This window comes from Chenopodium album, chromosome 12 (genome assembly GCF_948465745.1).
Source record: "Chenopodium album chromosome 12, dcCheAlbu1.1, whole genome shotgun sequence".
NCBI lineage: Eukaryota > Viridiplantae > Streptophyta > Magnoliopsida > Caryophyllales > Amaranthaceae > Chenopodium > Chenopodium album.
The window spans coordinates 11,792,666-11,820,079 of record NC_137845.1 but is presented as its reverse complement, the minus strand read 5'-3'; the positions used below and the strand labels follow the sequence as shown (position 1 = coordinate 11,820,079).

General features: G+C 34.9%; 2 protein-coding genes across 2 annotated transcripts; both read right to left on the bottom strand.

The window, feature by feature from the left end:
• Nucleotides 1-1,215: 1,215 nt before the first annotated feature.
• Nucleotides 1,216-11,188, bottom strand: LOC145570333 (RAF-like serine/threonine-protein kinase 20). The gene is made up of 10 exons (XM_081629376.1): nucleotides 11,054-11,188; nucleotides 7,706-10,928; nucleotides 7,510-7,596; nucleotides 7,085-7,237; nucleotides 6,750-6,913; nucleotides 6,470-6,617; nucleotides 3,575-3,697; nucleotides 3,389-3,476; nucleotides 1,652-1,826; nucleotides 1,216-1,555 (listed from the first exon to the last, which is right to left on the bottom strand). The coding sequence occupies exons 2-10, from the start codon at nucleotides 10,409-10,411 to the stop codon at nucleotides 1,534-1,536; spliced, it is 3,666 nt and encodes a 1,221-aa protein (XP_081485502.1). The 5' UTR covers nucleotides 10,412-10,928; nucleotides 11,054-11,188; the 3' UTR covers nucleotides 1,216-1,533.
• A 4,854-nt stretch (nucleotides 11,189-16,042) lies between these two features.
• On the bottom strand, nucleotides 16,043-19,956 carry LOC145572003 (putative pectate lyase 4). Its single transcript, XM_081631024.1, has 5 exons — nucleotides 19,484-19,956; nucleotides 18,419-18,770; nucleotides 17,793-18,003; nucleotides 17,632-17,700; nucleotides 16,043-16,655 (listed from the first exon to the last, which is right to left on the bottom strand). The coding sequence occupies exons 1-5, from the start codon at nucleotides 19,800-19,802 to the stop codon at nucleotides 16,419-16,421; spliced, it is 1,188 nt and encodes a 395-aa protein (XP_081487150.1). The 5' UTR covers nucleotides 19,803-19,956; the 3' UTR covers nucleotides 16,043-16,418.
• Nucleotides 19,957-27,414: the final 7,458 nt, after the last annotated feature.

The following is a 27,414-nucleotide window of genomic DNA, read 5'->3' as shown; positions in this document are numbered from 1 at the left end:
TCTCTTAATTTAATTTTATTTTTTCCTCATATTGTCATTCACTACCTTACAATATTTTATTTGCAAAAATAAAAATGAAGTACAAGTATTTTAATGGTCAGCATGTAGTGTTAAAGCTTGAGATTGTATGTTCAAATTTTTCATTTAAAACACTTTTAGCAATATAAATATTAAAAAAAAAGAAAGATTGAAAATTTTATACCAAAATACTATTTACACACTCAATTCGTCTCAATATACATTGATACATTCGCTTTTCATAATCTTTACAAAAGTATAATTAAAAATATCAATCAGGCAACATGTACATTGAGCATTAGTTGGTTCGGCATGGAAACTCGTCTTTTAGATTTATTGTGTATTGACTCGGTGTTCTACTTTTTATCCTTAACTAGTGTGTCACCCGGGCGTTGTCCCGGGATGTTACTTTGAGTAATTTTTTTTTTAATAGTGTTTGAAGTATTAATTATTTAGAATGTAATGTTGAATATTGAAAAGAATATAAAGAATAATATGTCTCTTTGTTTTTGAGTTTGGGTGCAATTTTGTATTCTACATGTAAATACATTTATGTGGAAGAATAGAGCATAAAGCCATAAATTATTGGTACTCCCTCCATCCCTTATTTACATTCTTATTTCTAACATTTATTACTCGCATAATAAAGAGAAATAGGCATATAAATAAGGGACGAGGGGAGTAGTTAAGATGGTAAGACATATGTTGTAATTCCATGAGATTAGGAGTTCAAATCTCTTTATATGTATTCTATTGTAATAATATGACCCATAAACGTTTTTAAGAACGTTTTTTAATATATAAGTATAGATATAGATTTCACATTTAACTCCTATTAAGGAGTATTTTTTTTGTTGTGCATAATTAAGGAGTAAAATACACTGATTTTTACAGAGGGCATACTATAATTGAGAGACCTCTAAAACCACAAGGAGATAGACGCCTATAAGGCTATAAAAGACTAAAACCGTTAAAGGAGTACTATATTGAGATATTTTAAAAAGTGAAGGCACAAAGAAAATTTGACAAAACATTGTGAAACCACTCTTTAAATCCCTCATAAAAATTTTTTTTTTTTTTAAAAAAAAAAAAAAAAAAAAAAAAAAAAAAAAAAAAGTGAAAATAGAGAAATGTATAAAATGTTAGAATTGCCGTATTTCAATTGAACGGTCGTAGTACAAAATTTATCGGGCCAAGTAGTAGTAAAATACACTGATTTTTATAAAGGGCATACTATAATGCCACCATTGATCATTATCTCAACTCAACAAACTCATTAGAGCTTACTCCGTATAAGGTTTATATACAGATATTTTTGTTCAGCAAAAATTTCATGGTAGACCAACCATTGTACGGCATAAGCCCAGCTATATACTGTGATCTTATATCAAAAGAATGAAAAAATATTGCCTAAACAGAAGTCACAGAATATGCACAAAAGAAAAATTGGTAGGAAAATTACAGCATTAACAAAAAGTGAAGAGACAAAAGTTTTCCTTGCTTGATTCACCGGATCTATCCTCTACCTGAGAGAGTTCTGAAAGATATCGAAGCAATGTTAGAATTACATAATGAGATAATATAATCAATCAATTAACGAAGAAAACATATTAAATGTACTTTTTCCTCTTACCTTGTATGTTCCTTTGATGGAAGAGCTGCAGACATAGAGCGCAGCCTATTTGTAACCTCTGTAAATGTAGGTCTTGCATCAGGCTCAATAGACCAACATTGTTCCATCAAAGTCCTCCACTCAGGGTCACAGCGCTCTGGAATTGGGGGTCGGAGAGTGTTCTTTAAAATACCTCCTGCATTGAATTTCACCAAACAGGCCCACAAGTATCAACCACTAAATTGGAGCAAGTAAAATGACGAAGAAAATAAAGACTAAAAAAAAAAAGCAAAAATAAACCAAATCAAATACTTGCCAATCAACGCTAAGCTAATAGTATTAGACTGCTAGTTTCTCAATAAGCTTAATGACTGGTTCAGCAAACAAATCCAAGAATCTGCTTCAGAGCCTCAGGCTGCTAATTTTCCATTTGCACAATTGCATGTTATAAAATGTCTACATACTATCATGTGCCTCTCAATTGTGTCAACTATCTTCTTCAGTAAAACAACAGCATGATTCAACAGGTAAAGAGCAGAAAATTAGTACTTTATATGTCTCACTTTAAGGGTTCAGTAGCTTGTCTTCTTTAACCTACTATTTCCAAACAGAAGTTAGCCACTAATTTTCTTATTCCTTTCAACTAATCGTAAAAAGGAAATGATGGGAAAAGTAACATATGAAGTGGAAGTAGACCATCTAGGCAATGAGATAACTAATAATCTATTTGGTAACACACTATGCAAACTTTTCAAACATCAAAAGTTATTCATTTATCCTCTATAGGTTTCCTATTTTCTTCGCCCCACCCCGTGATGTTGCAATTTCTAGTTTGAACACCCCAAGCCAGTTGATTCAATTACCTAGTCATTTAAATAATTAATGATAAAAAATCAATCAATCAAAGCCTTAATCCCAGAAGTGGGGTCATCTACATGAACCAAAAGTGATTATTCCGTATAGTCATCCACAAAAATCTTACTCCTCCTCCTCTTACAATCAATAAAGGTTACACAAATTTCAACTAATGACTTGATCACAAGTTCACTATCATCTAGGCTCCACAATAACTGAATGACAATAAGCATGCTGCCTTCAAAGAAACGCAGGAACTGGATCCTGGAATTACAAAACTATATGGAAAAAAATATATATATATTAATACAAAAACTCTCTTTTGAAGCAGATTACCAATAGCTCTCTGCAATGAGCATGCATAGGAAATGAAGATGCTTTAATAGCAATTTGGCCCCTAGAGACACTAAGTCATTAGGTATGGACAGAATATATGCCTTAAACAAATGAGGCTAGAAGAAGCCAGTGACTTTTAAAAGGTTTGGTTTTGCTGATAGAGAATGGAAGTAATGAGACACAGACAAACTTATTAGTGCACTTGATACCCCCACTTCATATTGTACATCAAGTAGCCACATCTGCTAAAATGAAAAGAAAAAAATTGTACTTTTTTTATTTTCTTTATTGAGTGGGGGATTCAAACAAGTGCATTAATCAAGGGACAAAATGTCCATAAATACATAGGAGGAGACCTCCAAAGGACAATAAGCCTTTTCACAGGTTAATTCAAGGTATATATCAGCTCTTTTCATATGCAATAAAGTTTTAGAAAACTTTCAACTAAGAAGACTTGGAAGTCAACCCTAAAATGGTGTAAATACATCAAAACAGAATCAGAAATTAATGTAATATCAAAACCTTTGTCGAGAAAATAATGCTAATCTCTAACCAGGAATTATTTACCTATGATTGCACCACAGTGCATGTTTGCATAGGGCTCCTCGCCAGTCAAGATCTCCCACATTGCAATGCCAAAGGAGAAGACATCAACCTGCCAATGCCCATAATATTCTCATCAATTAGCTTGAATTACAGAATTTACAGGAAGAAAAAAAAAATAAAAAAATAAAAAATAGGGGTTCCTCAAACCTTCTCAGAAACCTTGGTGCTGCTGCCATTCAACAATTCTGGTGCCATCCATGGAAGTGTTCCCCGAACACCACCAGAAACCAATGTATTACGCTTGATCCTTGACAATCCAAAATCCCCAACCTACACAGTTGTTAATCAATTAGTACACTGTTGGAATTTCCAAAGAAAAGTAATGGAGTAACATTCAGGGACTTTCCAATATTCCCAACACCAAACAATACGGTAAAAACAACTTCCCTGACCAACCCCCCCCCCCCCCCCCTGGCTGGAACTTTTTCATTGAATAGTTGTCTTTACTTTCTTTGATTAATCTTTGGATGCTAAGTGCACAGGGCTGTTGTGTACATGTTTATTATGCGGGTCATTCCAACCTGGTGATGTAAATTAAAATTACTTCACATGCGGGCCTTAAAGAGCACAGAAAAATTACACTCCTCAATTATACCTTTCTTTCACTTCTTTTTTATGAAAGACATGGTGTTGTCATGATAGCAATTAACCATTTGGCGTATGCAACCAAACATAATATGTTCACCAACAATCTATGTACAGCAACTTGGCATATGTGGCTGCCACACCTATGTCGACATAACACAGAGAGCGTACGGGTATGGATCAATACCCAACACTTGACCTTGTATGGACACTTCTAACTACCAATCACAAATAAAGACCAGAGAGAGAGAGAGGCTGAGAGAGCAGAGAAGAGAGGCTTTCTTTCAAAGAAAAATTATTTATAAATACTGCAAAAACTGAAGCACATTAAGAAGACAAGGTATCCTCATATCGTAAAAGGACAAAAACTACAGATTAGCCCAATTTGGTATCTCCCCTAAAAAAAACACCCCTAAAAACCCAGCTGCCTTAGCCCATAAAGAAGCTAACAATGTGTTTTTACCAAAACAACTGCCATTTCATTAATTCCTCCATCGCCAGATGCTCCACAAAATAGCCATCACAGTATTACACCCAAGCAACTTCTTCTCCTAACCACCAAACTCGCAAAACGAGTTACCAAAATTATACATTAGTATTTACCCAAGCCTCATCATACACTGTCAAAGCCTTCTCCAGAAATAACAACTCCAAATGACAATAAAGAAAAACATGTGAACATGACTCACCATAAGCTCGGCAAATGTAAAGTAAAATTGAGGTTAAATTCGGATTGCTGATTGCTCAATTTGGGTTAAGTTCATGTCAGTTTGAATCAGTCAGTTTTGCCTAATGAGACAAGTCAATTCAAGCAGTGTAGCTAACGAATCTACACTCCATTCCTTAATGTTCTACCTACTTACTACCCATGTAGTCAAAAATAAATTTTTTTTTTTAAATGACCGTATCACATTACTTTATTTACTTATATACAAGAAAAAACATAAGTGTGTGAGATCTTATAAGATTTGTCTTAGATTAAATTTTCAAGATATTTACGTTTCAAAATTTTCACAAGTACATAGGTAAAGATATCTATACTAATCTATTAAAAGGCGTTCCTAAAAACGTTAATGTGCCATGTAAACTCTTGTTCATCATGCCACGTCACCTACTCATCCTCTCACTATGCCACGTCACCCAGTATCTTCTTGCATTACACCACGTCACCTACTCAACCTCTCATTACACCACATCACCACTCAATCAACATAATTCCATATAAAAACATGACTACATGAGGCCGGGGAGATTTGAACACCCAACCTCTTATAAGAAGGATGATTGTTTAACCATCTACGCCAATCATCAACCATGTTATAAACATGAAAATAAATGTATATAATTGAAATAACTACGACGTCTGGTTAGACAATGGTGTTAAAAAAATATAACAGGAGAAAGCAGACACATAAATTACGACTTCTGGTTTGACAAATGTCTATTAATGTTTTTGAAAAGCCTTAAAAACGTATCAGTCACACGACTACAAAAGTAGCAACCTGCCGAACTAGTCACTAGTTTATTGTAAAAAATAAATACACATTAGAGACTATCCAAAAGCCAAGTGGGTAGAACATTAAAGAACGGAGGGAATTAAACAATTTCAACGATAACTGGAGCTGGACAGTTACGATTCAAGTTTCAGATATGGTTAGGTATGTGTTGGGTTATTCGGATCAGTTCATTTTTACAAGGTCTTGATGAATCAACCAATCCTAGCCTCTGTTTTATAGTTAGTATTAATGCTTCACACGAACATTCACATAAAAAAAATAAAAAAATAAATAAAATAAAAAAATAAAAAAATAAAAAATCTCCCTTAAGAATAACTGTAGCATTTTGAGGATTTTGCAAAAGGGAAAGGAGGACTCTTCCAAAACAATGAGAAAGACACAGGAGAGTGCAGAAATAGGTCTAATATTCAGGCATCAGATGAAGGAAGCAAGTAAAGATTCAGGCATCAGAGAGAGAGAGAGAGAGAGAGAGAGAGAGAGAGAGAGAGAGGTCGTAAACTTAAAATAAAATAGTTACTCAAATTAAAATTACATTTGATAAAGGCTCTCCTACCCAATATCCAAGGTTTAACAAAAAAATTGATTTCATTTGAGAGTTCATATAACTCTAATAATACAGAACCATGCTCAGTGTATTTGTAATGTGCTCTACTAACAGCAATACTTGAAACACAGCTATATTTTTTTGATAAAATCACATCACCTTCCTTAGTTTCTTTTTAGATGCATCTCTAAATAAGGAAGTTTCAAATTAGATGCATCACTTTCCTTTTTATTAAATTAATTCTCTCTATCTCTCTACATATCACATTGGTTCCCTTTTCTCTCTCTATCTCTCTCATCTCCAAAAACTACCTACGATTCCGTGTTTTTGCAAATGTTGCAACTAAAAAAAATGGAGGACGTATAACAAAACATATACATAGTGCAGACTGTGTACCTTACAAATAGGTCGTTGTGGGTCCCTCATGTTAACAAGCAAATTGTCACATTTTAAATCAAAATGAACAATATTTTTTGAGTGCAGGTATTCCATCCCAAAAGCTGCATCCATGGCAATAATGAGTTTTCTCCGACGATCAAGAGATCTGTCAACCAGGTTTCCAAAAACCAAAAAATAAGATAAAGTAAAACAAAGAGGGAGAGAGAGGGGAGTCATGATACAAGTATTGTATTTATATGTGTATAATTAGAGCACAGCAATCGAATTCAGATATTACCGGTCCTTCTTGACTAGGACATTCCTGAGTGAACCATTTACCATGAACTCTGTCACAGTTGCCAAGGTACCTCCAGCACCATCAGGAACTACCCCATAGAATGCAACTACATTTGGATGATGAAGTTTTGAAAGTATTTGTGCTTCCCTCCAAAAGTCCCTGGTCTGACAAGAATGAAAATCACGATTCATATATAATAGTCACAGCCACAAAACACTACAATGTCTACATTAATAGAATTTGTACCAAAATAATCCTTTGCATTTTCTTGCCTTCCCTAACATATTCTTGGTGTCCAAGTAAAAAGAAGTTGAGTTTATTACAAATAAACTTACCAACCGCTCTTGCTCAGATGATCTTCCTGAAAAGCAACTCTTTTTTATTCTCTTGATAGCAACATCTGATCCTCTCCATTTTCCATGATAAACAGTCCCATAAGTACCAGATCCTAATTCTCTCAATTCTTCAAGATCAGCATTCTTAATGATCTGTGTATCAACTATAATCTATCAATCAAACAGCATACAAAAGAGGCAGAAATACTTGCATGCATTCAGTAACTTTTACCCAGTTTATATGTAGTTAAAAAGAAAATGAAGTAGTACAGCAACATTAAGCAAAAATCAAAACAGGATGAACATATAAACTGAGCAAGCAAGTTCATGTGATATTCAAACCAAGAGGAAAATGGCATCCAAACAATATCTTATTACAACTCAACAAGAACATAATAAGTCAAGGCAAGACAAAAATAGAACACCTGCAATCCGTAGATGCCAGCTTCTATTTCAGCCATCACAGCATCAATGACAGAGTCATCCTTATGCAAGCCAGCAGTTTTAGAATCCTAGGTATGCAAATATTTCAGTCAACTCCAGTTAAAAAGAAAAAAAAGAAAAAAAGAAAAAAAAAAAAAAGAATAACCAGACAAGACAAACTGTATAACGATTTAGTACCTCAGAGCCAAGTTCTGCACCAATGCCGTCGCCGCCTGCCACACTTGGCTCTTCTGAGCTAACATTAGAGAAAACATCCACTGCAGGAGGAGGCACAGAGGGAAAAGCAACTTCTTTGGGCATATAATTGCAAGCATCTCCAATAACAACCAGAGGCTCAAGGTGATTTTGCTTATGCATATTCAAGGGTTCTACTCGACCAATGTCATTAGACAATGTCACACCATTGCCATTACGGTGTTCCAGCTTCTCAAACTTCTCTATTGGATGGCTATTGTCAGGCTGGAAAACATTCTCCCCTCCATAAGCAGCCACTTTTGTTGAATTCATGTCAAATTGAAAGTCAACATTACGAGCTGAAGATGGGGATGCAACAGCCTGCTTTCCAAGAGACAAAAACGAATCATCTGACAAACCAGAAAGCAGATCAATCTCTCGATTATGCCCATGAGACTGCACTATAGTGCTCGAAGATCTCCCTAAAGCTTCACCAGTGAATTCTCCAGTAAAATTACTATGAAGAGCCTCACCAACATCATGGATATTGACAATAACAGATGAAGTGCTTTCCAGTTGACAATCAGGCTGGCGCTTGGGAAAACCCTCTGATGCTGTAATTGCATCACAGGTGGACATTGGCACCGGCTGGTGTACTTGAGGCACTTGTGCATCAGCATTAATATGAAAACAGTTACCATTCACCAACTTGTTCTCCACAGGGTTACTAAGGAACACATTTTGATCAGTTGTACCCTGGTGAAACTGAGTTTCAGAGCTTAAAACCCTGTTTGTCATCTGGTGACCAAGAGGATTAGAATTATAAGGATTCTGCATAAGTGGATTCAGAATACCTTGATCTTCAGCGCCCATATGGTACTTATCATTTACATTATTGCTAGTGCCTTCAATATATGAATTGCAGCCCAGAGGCTTTGAATAATGTGGAATTGGGAGATCATCTCTTTTACGGGACTCAGTAGGTTCCAGATCCATCAGCTGATTCTGTACTTCAGGCTTGACAATATGGACATTCTCTTGCAATGGTAAGACCTTTTCTTGAAGGGGAGAAGAAAATGCTTGGGAAGATGTTGCAGGATTAGCAAAGTGCAATGAAGAAGATGGGCTTATTCCCTCTTGTGAACAGTACGAGGACTTCTCCCCATACTGTTGCAGCTGGGAATCTGAATATGCATGAATCATACCATGATAAGAGTCCATTGAGTCAGCTGATCCCAGCATGAAGGCTCTAGAATCAACTTGTGACATATACCTCTCATGATGAGCAGCTCTGCCCGAAGCCAGAGATGGTTGACTGCCATAATGATTCTGGTTACCATCAGTAACAGGAATGATAAAATCCCCGCTTCTCAATTGTGCTTCAGGAATAATCTCTTGTCCAGGAACACTTGGTTTGCCAGATACACTATCAGATGGTAGTTGGGTTTGAACAAAAGAACTATTGCTTTCGCCACTGTGTTTCCATAAGCTATCCTCATACCATTGCACGCCACCACTCTTCGCATTACCAGACTGAGCGGGTCTGGTAGATAACGAAGGAGACTGAACAGGTGACCTGGTATTGTTGAAGAAATCCATTGTAACATGTGCCCCTTGTGAGGAGGTAGAACCATCCTTGATTTCCAAACGATGAACAGATGAAGGTGAATCACCACAAGAACTTGGAATACGGTCTAATGTAGCACCTGATTTGTTTGATTCGATGATTAGTTGCTCACCAGAGGCTTTCCGGGGGCTACAGTCCACTATACCATTGACAGCAACAACATATTCGTAATCAGGACTGGCCTGCGGTAAAGTGCCTGAACTGCGAATTTCAGTTTCACTTGCAGGGATCAAAAAAATCCGAAGTCTTTGAGATCCACAAGACTTCTCAATCCCTTGATACTCCTCCATCATATTTTGGAGATCCTCATTGGAAGACACTGATATGAGCGCATCAAGATCTTCACCTGGTAGCTGGTATTTGATACTATGTGGTTGATTGCAAATGCCAGAAGTCTTATATATAAGTTCTTCCCATGAGATATTCTTCTTAATAGAAATCATGCGTGTCTCTCCCCCTACATATCTAAGTTTCCCATCAATTGGCCTGGGCAAAATTTTACCACCAAAACTGCAGAGAATCCTCAATTTTCCAGGTTGAGAGCCATCAGAGGACCCTACATCGCAAGGGTTGTATGAATGAGGAGAATGAGGAATAGTAATGGGTGGTACTCTAGCTCCAAGATTGCCTTGATCAAAATTCAAAACACCAGTGTCCTCCCATACCCCTTGGCCATTAGCACTGTCATCTATGTGACATCTTCTTTCAGCACGAGTCCAATGATCAACCTCTGGAGGACACCCTTGTGCAGAGGCAAACTCAGACACCTCAGAACTACATTCAGAATCCACTCTACGAATTCCAAGGATTCTAGCAAGATCTTCATAACCCATTTGACGATCATGCTCATTGTTAAATCCATCCCTTATCTCTTGATTCTGAACCATCGGTAACCCAGGAGGAACCACCTTCGGAGTTAAACGATCACGAATAAACTCAGAAGAGAATTCCTCTCCCGTCTGTACAGACACATAATTACTAGTATTTACAGTATTTCCCCCTCGTAATCTGCTATTCGCAACACCTACAGTCGACTCATTTTCAAACCCTTGATCCAAGGGTACATGCACATTTCCCCTCATATCTACACCCAAAAATTGAGCAACTTAACAACTACCCCCTTCAAACTCCACAACACCAACCCAATTAAATCATCAAACGCTCATACTCGAATCCAAATTTCGCTTCCTCTTTCGCCAATCCAAAAAATTATATTTATATACTACTATATATATATAGATAAATATATATAAACAACTACTCCAGTATATATAATATGCTACCCAGAAATCAACCCACCAATTATTCACCTAGTAACAAAAGTATACTCAACGATTTTAAAATCTATATACAACATTAAAATCAAACCTAATAATCAATATATAACTACAAAAAAAAAAAAAAAAAAAAAAAAAAAAAAAAAAACCCAATTTCTCTTATCATATCAAAATCCAAAATTCGCTCAAATTCAATCAATCGAAAACGATTAATTAAAAATTATGACAAGATCAACAAAAATTACTACCTCTCTCTCACTAATCATGAGAGAAATCAAAATTTCAACCGATCATAAATTGTTTTTGTACTTTTCTTTTTTACCTGAAATTGAACAGAAATTTGAAATTCGAATTAGATCATCTAATTAAAAAAAGAGGAAAAAACATTAATCAAAAAAATGAAAATGATGAAAAAGGAGAGGTAAAAAGGGAAAAAGCGTAGCTTACGATTGAAATGATCAATTGAAGTCATCGGACGGCGACATTGTCGAGATTTTGGCGGCATCAACACCGGGGCAAGAGAGAGAGGGGGGGAGGAGAGAGAAAGTGAAAGAGGAGGGAGAAAGGAAAAAGGCTTTTTTGTATAGTTGTTTTTTCTATTTATTAATGATAGCATAATAAAATAAAAATATCAAAATTTAAGGTTTTTTATGGGGGTAATTAATTAATTAATTAATTAGTTGATTAATATTAATAAAAAAAATTAAGAGAAATATATTTTGGTGAAAAGGAAAATAAAATTTTAAGGGGGACAAACGCGGTGAAAGTGACATTTGTTGCACTAAATAGGTAAGTTAGTAAATTAAAATTAAAACTAAAATTTATGAATTTATGAAATGAAAAAAAAAAAAATGAGAAAAAAAAATTAATAATGAAGGGAGTATGGCTTTTTTGCCGCCATTATCATTCCTTTTCAAGACACTTAATTAAATATCTTCCATTGGCCCTAACTCTCTTGGTTTTTTGGTTATTTATTTACTAGATTAGACTCGTGCGATGTACGATTTTAACATTATTTTACGATTTTAACTATAATTTTTTAGTTTTTTTTTTTTGTGTAATATGTACGTAGTACAAATAATTTAATCAAAATTTAATAAATTGAGAAATTAGTAAAGAGTGGAAACCCCAATTCATATAATATGTATAAAATGTACGGAGCAGGAGAAAAAAAATAATGACGTCATTATTAGTTTTGGCATAAGGATAAGGAGGTTCGAACCCTCAACCTCCTATAACACATATGACTATTTAACCATCTAAGCCAATATTAACTATGGTATTTGTATGGAAAAAAATTCATATAAGTGCAAGCCACAAGGTTCAATTAAAAATAAAAATTAAAAAAAAAACTATATTTAAAGAATAACTCAATTTTGGTTTGACAATGACAATTGCAGTTTTGAAAAGCCTTTTAAAAAAATTATCGATTGTATGTCTACAACAGTAGCAACTTGGGGCAACGCCCGGGGTCACTCACTAGTTATTATGTTTAATATGACTAGCAAGTTGATTTGCAAATACATTTGAGTGTAATTTAATCCTATGTATATAACAATGTCTAGATAAATTTGGTTTAAGGCAAATTAACAAAAGGTTATAGTTTGCTTTCAAGCATGATAAGTCCAAATAAGTTAATACTTATAACAATTTGACTTTTACACTATTTATATGTTTCACTTTGACTAAAAACTCATGTGAGATCTTGTTAAATTTGTCTCGGTTTATACAATTTTAATATTAAATGTTTATAATTTTTACATATTGGTAATTAAAGATATTAACGATTGAAAATATGCATCGACAAACATAAAAAGAAAAGTGTTGCAACTATAAAATAAAATAAAAAAAAAAAAAATAATAATAATAAAAACAAAGGAAATATGTGTTCTAAAAGGAAAATTTTGAGTTAACAACATCGCATTAAATTTCAATGAGTTTGGAAGAATATCTGACTAGATGACAAATTGACAAGTAGACCAACGATGATGTCATTTGCATTAGCAATTGTTTCAAAACTTCAACTTAAACTTTTTAAATTATATTCCGTAGTTAAGATGTCATTTGAAATTTGGTTATAAAACTAAGGAGGTAATTAACATTAACATTGAATTAATAAAAGGCAATAGAATATGTACTATAACAATTTTTTTTTGACTAAAATCTAATTTTTTAACAAAGATCCCTATGAAATCTACTATGGGTAAAGATGGCATTGGGTCGGGTCGGCCCGAAGCTTGGCACAGCCTAGCACAAAAAAAAAAAAAAAGCGTGGCAGGGGCACGAAAAAAGCATAGCTTGGCACGGAATTGTATGTGTGGGCCATGGGCCGCCTTTATTTGAGAGAAGCATGATAAGACATGGCCCGACCGAACCCGACACGACAAAGCATGTTAAGATAAATCCAATTTTGCTTAGGCACGTAAGCCCGGCACGATGGCACGTGGTCCTGGGCTCCGGGCTGTGTACGGGCCAACCTTTTGAAAACTTTGTCCTGACATGAAACTCGTAAGCCGAGTCATACGCCAGGCCTAACTAACCCCAAAACACGTGAACCTGGCACAAGGCACAACCCGGCATCGACTAGAGCCATCTTTAACTATGGGCATCTATTCTATCATATAAATTGATGATTGAATCAAACAAAAGTTTCCTTTATTAAAACTATAGTTATTGAGTTGCATTGTGATACATGTGGTTGCACATATTGTTGGAATATACTTTTACAGTTTATTTTTACTTGCAACAGTTTAAATTTAACACTATTCACATCTCGCTTTAATTAAATTTGGTGATTTAGGTTAAGCAATATATAGTCAAGTGGAATGTTGTTATAGACTCATCTCGATTTATACTTTCATAATATCAGTTTTTACACACTTGTAATTAAAGATATTAACAACCTTTAAAAAAAAAGATTTTTACAATTGAAATAATGCGTTAGTGAACGTAAAAAAAAAAAAAAAAAAAAAAAAGAATTGTCGCAAGTATTAAAAACCAAAAAAAATACATTAGTTTGAAGAGATTGTACGTCTAACAATATATTACAACAATGAAAATGATTCTCATGCAGATTATCTTAATGCATTTGAATATTTGATAAATTTTGCAACCCTCCAGTCCTCTACAGATATTTATCAATGAATTATTTCCAATGCAAAACATATACACTCTTTTATAAGGCATGGCACATTATAATTCTCAAAGGAGTTTGAAGAACTACCCTAACAATCAACTATTTCACCATAAGGAGACCCAATCCCATTATAGGGAGATGAATGAATTTCTTTAATAAAAGAAATATTAATTAAGGAAGAAAAGGATAAGAGAGAGGAATGAGAGAATCATCGACTATGTTTTTATGTACGTGAACAAGCTCAACTGATTAACAAATAACCGGCATAACCCCTTTCAATTTAATTACTCTTAAAAAATGGTTAACCACATATTATTAGTCTAAAAAAATAGTTAAAATTTTTTAAAAAATGGTTAATTTCGCCAATGTCGGCAAAGTTTGGCAGTTTAGAAGCCAACTCAAAGGCACGTCCTAGTGAAACCTCCCTAAACGTAGCATTGTTGGTGGCCCCTCACATATCTATACACATGAAGATCCCACTACGTAATTCTCAAGTAGTAGAAGAAGAATTAATACAAGTTGGGGTATCAAAGTTATGGGGAGTGCCAAAACACAAAATGACATGCATACTTACTCCATTTTGATTGTTGTGTTTTACTTCCTTACAAAATTCAATGAACCCATCTATGATTTCCTCCACTCCTTTTTAGAGGAAAATGCTCACATCTCGACATCAAATATTATAATATGGATTAATATATGCTAGCTAGTAGCTAGTACAAAGGTTTGTATATATAAATTTGTTATATAATCTTCATTTTCGAAACATTACTATTTGCACACAAATAATGAGACGGATTAAAGAGAGAGTGTTAATGCAATGAGTGATTTTTAAAAGGTAGATAAAATAAACAATGATGAATAGAGTGTTAAAGGTTTGACGGATGAGTGCAAAGCAATAGGTGGATAAAGTATATGAAAGAATGAATATACAACGGATTTGCCAAAAAAAAAAAAAAAAAAAAAAAAAAAAAAAAAAAAAAAAGTGGTAAGAACTTTAAAATCTAGCCTAGTTTGGCATTGAGAAGTTAGTTGTCACTTGTCACTTGTGTCTTGTGTGTATGATTTGTTTAAACTAATTAATTGGATTAATTGATTTGACTAACTAATTGTATGAATTGAACTACTTTGACTAGCTGATTTTCTAATGAAAATGTGTTGTAATTTGTAAATACTTGTTAATTGATAACTACTTTATTGTATAAAATGATTAATAAGGACATATACACAACATGTTACGAATTGAAGTATTAGTTTGTACAAACATGGTAATAAAGTAAATGTAGTTTGAAATATATTTGATCAACTTTAAGGTTGAAAATTCAATGGACTCAGGGCCTCTTCTCATACGATTATTTTCAGTTCAGCTCTAATAAGTTCAGTTTAGTTCAGCTCTAACAAGTTCAGTTCAGTTTAGTTCAGCTCCTAATTTCTTTCTCTTATAAAATATTCATTTCAGTTCAGTTCAGCTCTAATAAGTTCAATTCAGTTCAGTTCAGCTCTAATAAGTTCAATTCAGTTCAGTTCAGTCAATGAGAACAGACCCTCAATTCCCTTCAACTGCCACAAACCCCACTCACCAAGAAGCTCGTATTATTGGCTTTGACAAATTTAACTGTTTAGATTCAAAACTATATTTAAATTCTCTTTCAACCAAACACTTTTTAGAGACTGATTTAGTCGAATATGTCTCTTATCTCAGATTTTGTAGTCGACATTAGAAATCCAATTATGTTTAGAGACAAGATTTGATTAAACTAACTTCTTTTTGGAGTTGTTTTGCAAGGCTACTATATTCTCTTGGATCTTGGTCTGTATTTATGAGTTTTCTTTTCTAAATAAGTTTCGAGCATGCATATATGACATGAATATCTTTCAAAATCGTTTTTAAAAGACTATAAACTTTCTCTTTCTCTACAATGTTATTTATTATCTACCAATACATAATATGAGTAATTTTATTAAATTATAAAACAATATACTAATTATATAATAAGAAATCACTTTTAAACACGAGAAAGAAATATTTTAATGATACTATCTTCAAATTCTTAGCTGAACGCTAATTTTCTGTTTACTACAATTCATCTCATTATCAAAGAGGAATCCTTTAGCTTTTTCCAATTTCGTCTAGTGTACGTAGTAGTAGATTTGGTTTCCTCATTATCATTCCTTATCGAATAAACGAAAGATCCCACAGTAATGCAAATCGGACTTTACACAAAGGCAAATAATGTGCATCATATCATATCATATCGAAATCAAACGGAGATGCCGACAGTCCATGGTGCAAGGATCAAACATATTAGCATCTTATCTAATAGTTTAATAATTAGTTCACTATTCAATCATCTCTGGTCTACAAAAAGGAAAAGGAAAAGGGAGATAACCCCACAGTCCACAGAAGATTTGCATACAGTTCAGGCTGGGGTACAAGACTCACATGACAACAGCGATGGCAAGAACAAGTTTTTTTTATTTAACAGCATTTCTAATTTGCAGCAAATGAACACTATTATTGGTTGAATCATATCGCAGAATTTATAAATACTGAACTATCTATCTACTTCATAATATCCAAATGATGACTAATCTCCCTGTGTATGTGTATATATAATATATAGAAGAATGGTAAAGTTCTGGTTGTTCATATTGCTGCACAGTGTAATCTTGTGACTAAGCATCAGAGAGATTTTCAGGCAAGCGAGGAATATTCTGCCATCCTGTACAATGCTGGAGAATATGTTTAAGGGATTCAGTAGGTGGTTCCATTGTCCAGTCATTGTAAAACTCGCTAGGATGAAACACAGTCTCTTCATTCGCCAATGGCTTTACTCCTGATACAGCTCCATTTAAAAAGAGGTCTCCTTCAGAGATTATGCTCCCAGTTGCTTCTTGTTCTTTATCAGCAGCCTGCATCAGAAGGCAAGCTGGTAAATTGACAGAAATGATCAATAATAATCACTATTAGTTACGAGTAATTCCATAAAAATGCATCTGCATGTGAACTGGGAACTAAATTTCTTTATTCACTCAAATGTTATGCACAAGTATCAAAGCACCCCTAGAAACTATTGTTCAGCAACATAATGGTGCATATAGGATAAATCCCTCGAGAAATGACAGACAACATCTCAGCAAATGCACATATATTATCGCAGGTGTGTAACAAGAGCTAGCCTGCCGGTTCTAAATTTATAGTTGAACCTTAGCATTCAATACAGAAGATAATGTACACACTATGAAGCACACTGTTAAGCATGTGAAATGCATCTGTGTGCAATCGTGTATATTTAAGATTCTCAATCCCCTAAAAATCTGCCGAAAGAAAACTACTGGTATTTAATTCAGGTGTAGCTGTCAAAGGAAACAAATTTACTCAAAAAAGTTTATCGTGGATCTTGAAAGGTACCGACAATATAGATGAGGTAAAATCCAGAGAGTCACCACTGACCCTAGTCCCCAACCCTGCCCAATCAAATGCTCCTCCACCCAGATTCAATCCATCCAAACGTGACAATTGAATCAAACGTCAAACTTGCATATATAAACCAAATTTAATCATCAGTACTACATACTATGCTTTTTTGGAAGGCCAATATAACCTAAGATATGGATTACCAAAACCTTATCCATAGGTTCTACCAACAATACTCTTTGTTCACTTACAACCTCCATTCCTGAGTGAAGCAATTATACTGATTACAATTTTCAGCCCTGATGCAATGAAACGGATCATTATTATAGATGGTTGTGTGGGGATCCAACATCAATAAACACGAACAGATACAAAAAATCAGCAAAGCCCAATAGAAACTACAAAGTACTAATTAAGTACAGTACATATTATGCAGATCATGTAAAGCAGGAGACAATAGGAATATATTACCTTCTCTGTGTAGTACAGAAAAGCTGTTTTCTTCTTATCAGCTTCATAAATGTTGCACTGAGAATATATCTGGGCACAGAGTAGTTTTATAAGTTAAGCTATTACACATGTAAACTAAATTCTACAAGAAAGAAGCTGATTTTAAGGTTGTAGCTCAGAACCTGAGATTCTACACTGGCACAGACAGCATAAATACCCCAACCCCTGGTGTAATTGTTGTAAAGATGAACCTTCCCATATCTTACACGAGGATGCCTTTGTCGGGTTCCATCAAAGAAACAGTGGTGAATAGTCACCCGAATGCATCTATCATCAACATGGGATGGATCTGCTCCAATGAGCATTGTTTTGTCATGCTGAGAGAAATGACACCTGTGGAACAAAAGAGTCACTTTATCAAGAATTCAACTAAAATAATGAACAGATGTTCTTGGGCAACAAAAGAGAAAGATCTGCTCCAACTATAGCTAAGCATATTACTCCCTCCCCAAAAGAATGAACAGATGTTCTTGGGCAACAAAAAAATAGTCACTTTATCAGGAATTCAACTAAAATAATGCAAATACAATTCCAAAACTACACTTGGTCTTTCTGTAAACTATAAACACTTCACTAAAATTAAACTAATCAGCAAAAACAATAGTTATGATGAGCTCCAAGGTATTCCATATTAAACATTATACGAAGCAAGCAAATACCTCTATAAAATTGGAAGAAATGAACAGTTAAATGATCTTGCAATCATATAAAATTCAGGTAGAATAAGTTCCAAGATCTAGTGACTGACCTAGAAATAGTGATATCAGTACTCTGCCTGGTGATATCAATGAGACCATCATCATAATCACGCAAGGTGCAGCGATCAATCCATATATGCTTAGAATTTGGCTTAATCTGAATCCCATCTACATCATGTCCCCTCCCACCTTCAAACTCAAGATTGCATATAATCACATGCTCACACTCCTTGAGCCTTAACCCTTTCCCTGTGAACTTAATCCTTCGCCCACGTCCATCTATCGTCTTATAAGACGATACATTCAAGTACGACTTCAGCTCAATGGTACCTGAAACTTCAAATACAATCCAGAGTGGTTCCTTCTTTCGACACGCTTCCCTTAGCGACCCTGGTCCATCATCTACACCAACACAACAGCCACATTACTACTCCGTATCAATTCATCACAACAATTCTCAAATTCATAGTAACAAGATAGTCCACACAAATCATCTTATATAGCTCTCAAAAGAGGTTATTTCTTACGTTTATTTTTACTGCAACGTTTCCAACTTTTACACTATTCAGTATTTCAGTATTCAGACACTATGCTTTGATTGTCTTTAATGAATTCTACTAAACTAAAAATATAGTCGAGAGAATCTTGTTAGATTCGACAATATATACTTTCAAAATATCAACTTTTCTTTATCAATGCTTAAATTATGCATTGGCAAGCGTTGCAACTAAATAGAAACATTGAAAATAAACATAAAATGAGGAAATAAAAACAAAACGACAAAAAGGCTTAATTACTAAGCAGAGAACAAACCAAAAATGACATTAGTAATTTGCCCGTTTTATAACATTCATATTGCAATTAAAATCCATAATTCATTACTTTTAGTAACACAGGCAGCCCAATTCGGTGAGGAAAATGATATATGCAGCCCTAAGCGCTATCTAAACAAAACAAAATCTTAAAACACGCATCCCAGTTCGATAAGAAAATGATATATGCAGCCCTAAAGCGGCAACTAAACAAAATAAAAACGAAGACGAAAGTACGAAATGCAACTTTTCCAATGAAATTCGAAAATGGTATGAAAATTGTTAAGAAAGACGAAGACGAACCGGAGAGGGTGGTGACAAGGAAAAGGGGACCGTGAAGGCCGCCAACGGAAAATCGACCGAAACCCTGAGCTTGTTGAGCGAGAGCGCGTAAGCAGGAGTCGACATGGGAGTAAGGCAAGGTAAGCGCCATTGAAGAAGAATAAGATTGAGGTTGAGGATTGTACGGATATGGATAGTTGGGAGGTGGAGGTGGGTATAAATAGTTGGGATTTGAAGTGGGAGGAATTGATGAAGAAGATTGTTCCACCTGTTGTTGATGATGATGATGATGATGATGATGATGACGGTTTTTGCGACTGTTAAAGTGGGAGTTACCCATTTAATCAAAATTAATTAATTAATTTTGGGAGGAGTTTATGAAATGACCATTTTAATGTTGGGGTTTAATTGTGGAAAAAACTCTTGTTTTGGCTTTTAATTAATCGGTTTCTTTCTGCTTTGATAATGGAGATGTTTTGGGTGGGGTTGTGAGAAATGTCGGTATACAAGAATATTGGAACATCAAAGGAAGGAATATACTACGTAGGACGTTAGAGCTTTGAGCCGTTTCAGGTTATTGCCCACTCGGTTGTGTGGTAGGGTTCTAGGATACTCTCCCTCTATTTTTATTTGAGAAATTCTCTCTAGTAACCAGCAACTTTTATTTTTTCTCAGTGGTAAAGACTAAAACTTTTAATTTTCAATGGTAATCACAAACTAATATTACTTAGCAAATGGTAACATTAATGAAAATAAAACATCATTAAACAATTAACCAAGGTTAATCTTGGTTAAGTAACTATGATTTTACATTAGTACCCTTCACATTATTAAAAAAAAAAATCCTAAAATCCAGATAATAATGTCGATAATCGAACTACAACATTCTCCTCTTCGTTTTCTCTCTCCTCGCTGTGATCTCCGCCGTATCCGCCGTCAAAAAATGTATCGGTGCTGTCCTCGGGGTTGCGAAACACAACGAACAATCCAATTCTCACCTCGGAAATTGTCAAAATCATCAAAAGTGAGTCGCAGGTTGTCACCGGAACTAATTACCGGTTATTAATTGCCGCCGATATAACAGTACGAGACTGTTGTTTCACTTCTCTCTCCCCCTTATATCTTTAACTCTCCTCCGCGCTGCCCTAACTACCAAGCCATTAGCGTCACTCACCTGAACCGTCGCAGTAGAGACCACCGCCCGAACTACTCCTTATCCTTCTCCCTTTCCTCCTCCCTTTCTCCACCTAGAAAACGCCCACCTCTTTGAAAACACCCACATCCGACAATGGCCAGGATTCATCTAGATGTTTGTCGACCTCGGGAATGTCGAATTTCTTCTTGGACTCAAGTTCTGAGATTGAAGCTTCGCGTTCATGGAGGTCTTCGAGAAATTTCAGGTGGGTAAAATTGAGAATTTGGGGGTTTGATTCTAGGGTTAGGGTTTGGAATCAATTGATTTGGAAGTAAGAAAGAGAAAGGAAGAAAATTTGGATGTGGGTGTTTTTCTTTTCTAATTGACGTCTGGATTCATTGTTTGCTGCCATTGATGTTGGAGGGAGGAAAGAGAAAGGAAGAAAATTAGGGGGAAGGGTGAGGGCGGTCATTTTTTAGGGTAATTGTGTCTTTTTGCATTTCAATAGCTAAACTATAGTTAAGGAAGTAGCAAATTGTCTAACTTAGGTTACTATTTGCTAAGTAATATTAGTTCGTGATTACCATCAAAAATAATAAATTTTAGACTTTACCACTGAGAAAAAATAAAAGTTGGTGGTTACCTTTGAGAATTTACCTTTTTATTTAAGTGCCTCATTTTAATAACACATTTTGCTAATGTGAAATTTTGATCAATGATATTTTTGATTATCAGTACTATGTAATTGTAAATTATAAAAAAAAAAAATTGATATTTGAAAACCATGCATTGATACAATTTTAATCGGTACTCGTACATTATATCTAATCTTATGCATAAACCATGAATATTGGTCAAAAAGATGCGTGCGAATAGTATCAAAGTTAAAGTAGTGCAATTAAATAGAAATAGAGGGAGTATATATTAGTGAAACATCATTTTCAAATATTGGCGTGGTAGGTTGAGATGTGGATGAACTATTATATTTTCAGGCGAAAAAATAAATAAAAATAAAAATAAAAAAACTTAAAGTAATTAATAGGCATGATGTGTGACTAGTGTTGTATACTGAGCACCCTTATTGAATAAGAGCATCTCCAATGGCAAGCTACAATGCTTTGTAGCTTGCTTTTCCACATAAATTTCTAAGCTACAACACTTTTTAAGCAACAACTTGTTTCAATGGTAAGCCACAACATATTGTAGTTTGCAAAAAAATAAAGTTTTAAAAAAATAATAGATAATTATACACATGTTCCAATATGAATGGAGATTATTTGTCTCTTTTTCAATCAAGCATGTAGCTTGGTTGGGCTACAATTGCTAGCATGTTGCTCAATTTTTTATTCTCCAATGGTAAGCATGTAGCTAGGAACTTTATTTAAATTGCAAGCAAGTCCTTATAATTGAACCATTGGAGATGCTCTAAACTAACTCGCCTAAAATAATTAAAATAAAATTTGTGAATAGTGACGCAAGCCATTATTAATTAGAAGGGAAAAAAAAAAGCTGAAGTTTGAATTTTATGATCAAACTTTATTATTTTTTCACTTTAAACATATACTAGTATTTGTTAATAAAACTAGAGTTATAACATGATTAGTTCATTCAAGTGACAAATGTAGCAAGCTTGGGATTGTTTAATTTGTCAAAATTGGAATTATATTTTTCTTTTGGAATTTTTGCCTAGGGTTGCTAATCGACTTGAGCAACTCCAACTCGACTTAGTCAAAACTTGGTCAAAATTCGTCTAGAACTCGACCCCAATTCGAAAAAATAATGAGCTCGAGTTGAGCAAGCTCTAAGCTGACACGATTAACTCGTGAGCATCTCAATAATATATTTTATTAAATAATATGTATTTGTAAATTAAAGTTGTTACGGAGTACCTTTTTTCAAACAACTGGATAATAATGGGAGTAAATTTATACAAGTATTATCAAAGGAAAAAAAGAAAGAAAGAAAAAGAAAAAAAAAAAAAACTTACCATGTAGTGGAGGTACGACTCTTCATAAATGAGTCCAACTAGCTCTTCAATGTGGCATTCAGGACATTGAAATTGAAGGTGATAACCTATTAGTCATCAACTCAATAAAAGGCATTTGGGCTGTACCTTGGCAGATCGAACATATTATCGAAGACACTCGTTTTAATCTTTTTCAATTTCGCAATTGGAGTGTCCAGCACGTCTACCGAGAAGCAAATCGTGCAGCGGATTAGATAGCTAATGTAGGTCATTTAGGGCCTGTTCACATTTACTGAACTGAACTGAAATTAAGTTGAAGTGAACAGGCCCTTAGTGTGTAGTACTATGGATATTGATGTTTGTAATAACTCTAGTTTGTTTTTTTTTTATTATTTCTTCTGATACATTAGGAATTCCCCTCGTGAGGAGGGCTTTCTAGTGTTTATTTCTACTTACCTTTTTCAAAAAAAAAAAAAAAAATGTTGGGTTAGAGCATGCTTAATCAATCATACAAAATTAATTTCCATTACGTAACAACTAACATAATAGTCGACCATACAAACAAAATACCTAATAAACCCCAAATCATTCAAGGCTTAGATGCAAACATAGCTAAACGTCATCATTCATGATAAAAGATATTCTTATTAACATTTCAGTAGGTAATAATAATGAGGAAATATATGCAAATGATGATATGAGATTTGGTATAAGTCAAACTAAAACTATGTTTGGATAACAATAGTGAAAGGAAAAGGGATGAGAAGGAAAAGGAGCCAAAGAGGGAAAGGAAAGGGAGGCGAGGGATAGGGAAAAGGTAAACAAGCATAAGTAATTATGTATCAAGTTTTTGAAAAATTCACTCCATTTTGTTCTCAATTAGAAAATATTTAATTACATTTAACAAGTTTAAAGGAACATCTTTTTTTGGAGCTTTCAATGATAGTGGGAATGCTAAAGTACTTCCCATGTTCCTCAACTATTCTTATATTTAGAAGTCCAATTGACTCATTATGTTACGATAGACACACCCCTTTGTTACAAAAAAACCTCGGATTTATCATAATTAAAGATGACTGGAAGCAACTCAATTATCTTTCCGCATTCCTATTGGTTTCTTCTGGCAAATAAAAGAGTAAATGTCGTCCGCAAAAAAAGGGTGAGAAATATCTGACCCTTTCCAACTTGTACTAACTCCATGAAGCTGACGTTCCAACATTGCCTTACTAATCATCCCTGACAAATAGGGGGATAAGGGATCACCCTGCCGGAGGGCCCTTTCGAGGGCACAACCTCCCCACAAACTGAGCCACTACGGTGTCACCAACTCACCACCAATGCCAAATCAATTTTGCGTTCCTTCAAAACCTCACCCTATTGTTTCGGACAAGTCACACGTGTACACCGTAGTCATTGTATTGTACCAAGACCACCACCTAAAAATCCTAAATAGAGCTGGGCATGGGCCGGGTCAGCACGCGGGCGGCCCGGGCACGGCCCGAGGATGGCCCGGCACGGCACGGCCCGCTGAGTGGCCCGGCCCGGCCCGGCGGCACGCCCCTCGTGCCTCGTGCGGGCTGCGTTAAAAAAAACAAAAAATGGCACGGCCCGGCACGAGCCCGTGAAATGGCCCGCCGGCACGACCCGCAGCACGGCCCGTGGGTAACGGCTAGTTGGCAGCAGCTCTATTTCCCTCCAACGGCTATAAACGGCTCTATTTTCACCTATAAATACCACCCTCAACTTCCAATTCTTTCCACAACTCATCTTCTCATCTCATTCTTTTACTCTCTTATTCTCATATATTATAATTTATAAATTATAATCTCTTAATATTTCTTAATCTCTTATTCTCTTATACTAAATTACTAATTAAGTAATAATTAAGAAAAAAAATTGGGTTTCGGTTTAGTGGAAAGCTTTGAAGCACGGTTGTAAGATCTTTCTTATCTTTATCTTGTTATTATTAATATTATTTTAATTGTTGTTTACTTGTTAATTTGTTATTAATATTGTTATTAATTTGTTAGTATTACTAGTTATACTTATACTTGTTAATTGTTATAATTTGTTATAATTTGTTACTTTGTTAGTGTTATAAACTTATAATTGTTAATTTGTTATAATTGTTAATATTGTTGTTAATTATTATTTATTAGTTAATAAACTTAATTAATCATGACATCAAACCCGAACCAATCCTCCTCTAAAAAAGCCAAATCTAAACGATCATTGGAAGACTCTTCTATGCCCCTCCCTACAATGCAAATCCCTACTATGCAAATCCCTACAATGGCCAATCCCACCCACCCCGGGTTTTCTACCGGTTTTCCCACCGGATTAGATCAACAAGGGGCATTCCAACCATGGCAAAGGACCCAATCTCCACCTTATTATGCCTCCGCACATGATATGCCTTTTGAATTTAACTATCAAACAACTCAAGCAAGCAACACACAACCTGCCGGCTCTAGTGACCCATCCGTCCAAAATACTATTCCCCCATCTGATAACCCATTCATTGAATGGTACACCGAAGAAGAAATGACCCTTTTGAAAAACCGAAAGAGTAAATGTTGGCAATATTTCTTGTTAAGTAAAGATGGTGAAAAAGCCAAGTGTAAAACTTGTGGTAATGTTTATTCGGCTCCAGCCAAAGGCGGTACGGGGCACCTAAACCGACACAGTGAAAAATGTGGTGCCCCTAGTACTGACCCAACTCAACCAAAAATTTCTCAATTCCATCCTTATGGCTTCACTTACAATTATGAGAGGGATAGGGATGAACTTGGGAGAATGATAGTCCAAGCCGAACAACCTTTTCTTTTTGCTGAAAGTGATCCGTTTAACAATTACATTAAACGAGCACTACAACCCCAACACAAAAAAATCTCCCGAAAAACCGTTAAAACAGCTGCCATGAAAACTTACTTAGAATACAAAATGAAATTAATTGAAGAACTTAAAACTCTTACTTCAAGAGTTTCTATAACTTCTGATGCATGGGATGGTGGTTATGGTTTACATTATTTGTGTGTTACTTGTCATTGGGTTGATAGTGAATGGTTATTGCAAAAACGTATTATTTATTTCAAAATGCTTGAATACCCCCATACGGCCTTTAATATTTCTAATTGTATTATGAGTGCTCTTGATGAATATTGTCTTAGGGACAAAATCATGTCCATGACGTTTGATAATGCAACATCCATGACAGCTAGTGCTAATCTAATTAAACCAAACTTGCATAATGTCATAATGGATGGAGATGCATTACATATTAGATGCATTTGTCATGTTTTAAACTTGTGTGTTAAGGATGGACAAGAAGCAATTGGTCCATACTATTCCAAAATTCGAAATGCTGTTTTGTCTATTATGTCTTCTAGCAGTAGGTATCAGGAATGGAGGCGATATCTTAAGCAAAATAAGATAAAGCCTATTAGAATAAAAACGGATTGTCCAACTAGGTGGAACTCCACCTATGACATGTTGAGTCAGGCAATTTCGTATAGAGTTCCATTTTCATTGTTTTACAATAATAAGTATCCACAATTCATGATAGCAGACTCCGATTGGGATAATTGTGAAAAATATATGCAATTTTTACAATTATTATATAGTATGACTCACTGTTTTTCTTCTGTTTATGTTCCTTGCATTCATTCTTTCCTTCAAAATGCATGTTTATTTGCTCAACTTCTTTCTCAACATCGATCACAACAAGATTACAATGATTATGTTCCACAAATGGAGGCTAAATGGCGTAAATATTACACTAAGCTTCCTATGGTTTATATGTTTGCTTCTATTTTAGATCCTAGATCAAAGTATGATGGCACATTTATGCTAATTGATATTTACTATGATTGCATGCAACTCGGTGATGGTGCCGAAGAATATAAAAATCATGTGAAAGATAAATTTTTTGAGTTATATAGAGTTTATGAATCTAAATATGGAACCGTCACTCATTTTGCCCCTTCTCAAACATCCAAAAGCGTAAGTAAAACGGGCAAAAGTTTGGCGGCCCAAGCTGCTAACATGTTATCTAAGTTTTCAGGTAGTGGATCATCATCAAGGCGAACACAAAGCGATGTTTCGGAGTTGCAAATGTACTTAAACTACGACTTCATGAAAGGCTTGGACGAAGATTCGAGGTTGGGGATGGACATCCTAGATTGGTGGAAATCCCAAAGCACAAAGCATCCAATTTTGGCGGCAATGGCACGTGATATTTTCAGCATCCAAGCCTCCTCCGTTGCCTCCGAACGAGCTTTTAGTGCTTCGGGAAGGGTTCTAGACGATAGAAGAACAAGTTTGTTGCCCGAAACACTAGAAATGTGTGTTTGCTTGAAGGATTGGATGGATGCCCAAGAACACATCCAAGATCGTACTTTTACGGCCAACGACAACATCGATGGTTCCGATCGTTCTGGTTCAACTAGCTCCTCCGCATTAGCTAGTGAACATGAAGCCGAAGATGAAGACGAAGAAGATAATGAAGACCTTGATTGAAGATTACCAACAACTCGAGAATTAATATTAATTAGCGAAAATTCTAGTATTTCCTATGTACTCTATTAATTAGTGAAAATGTTAGTATTTCCTATGTTGGCTATGTACTCTATTAACATTAGCCGTATAATAAAATAACAAAATAAGTTATTCATCAATTATTGTTAGTTGTACACTTGTACTTCATATTATCTTTTACTTAATAAATTTTTATGAATGAATTTTTTCAACTTTTAATTTTATGGAATATGTTATATTGTTATTTAATTTTTGTCTAATACTTATATAGTTATATGAATAATATGATATATAGTAAATTATGAATGAACAATA

What these genes read in the sequence shown, in the direction of transcription:
- LOC145570333 (XM_081629376.1), bottom strand. Translation starts at nt 10,411, where the DNA reads ATGAGGGGAAATGTGCATGTACCCTTGGATCAAGGGTTTGAAAATGAG. An exon ending in GTGCAGAACTTGGCTCTGAG is followed by an intron (nt 7,597 to 7,705) that starts GTACTAAATCGT and finishes TTGCATACCTAG; the next exon opens with GATTCTAAAACTGCTGGCTT. An exon ending in GCACTGTGGTGCAATCATAG is followed by an intron (nt 1,827 to 3,388) that starts GTAAATAATTCC and finishes AATTCAATGCAG; the next exon opens with GAGGTATTTTAAAGAACACT.
- LOC145572003 (XM_081631024.1), bottom strand. Translation starts at nt 19,802, where the DNA reads ATGGGTAACTCCCACTTTAACAGTCGCAAAAACCGTCATCATCATCAT. An exon ending in GTGCCAGTGTAGAATCTCAG is followed by an intron (nt 17,701 to 17,792) that starts GTTCTGAGCTAC and finishes CTCTGTGCCCAG; the next exon opens with ATATATTCTCAGTGCAACAT. An exon ending in TTCTGTACTACACAGAGAAG is followed by an intron (nt 16,656 to 17,631) that starts GTAATATATTCC and finishes CTTCTGATGCAG; the next exon opens with GCTGCTGATAAAGAACAAGA.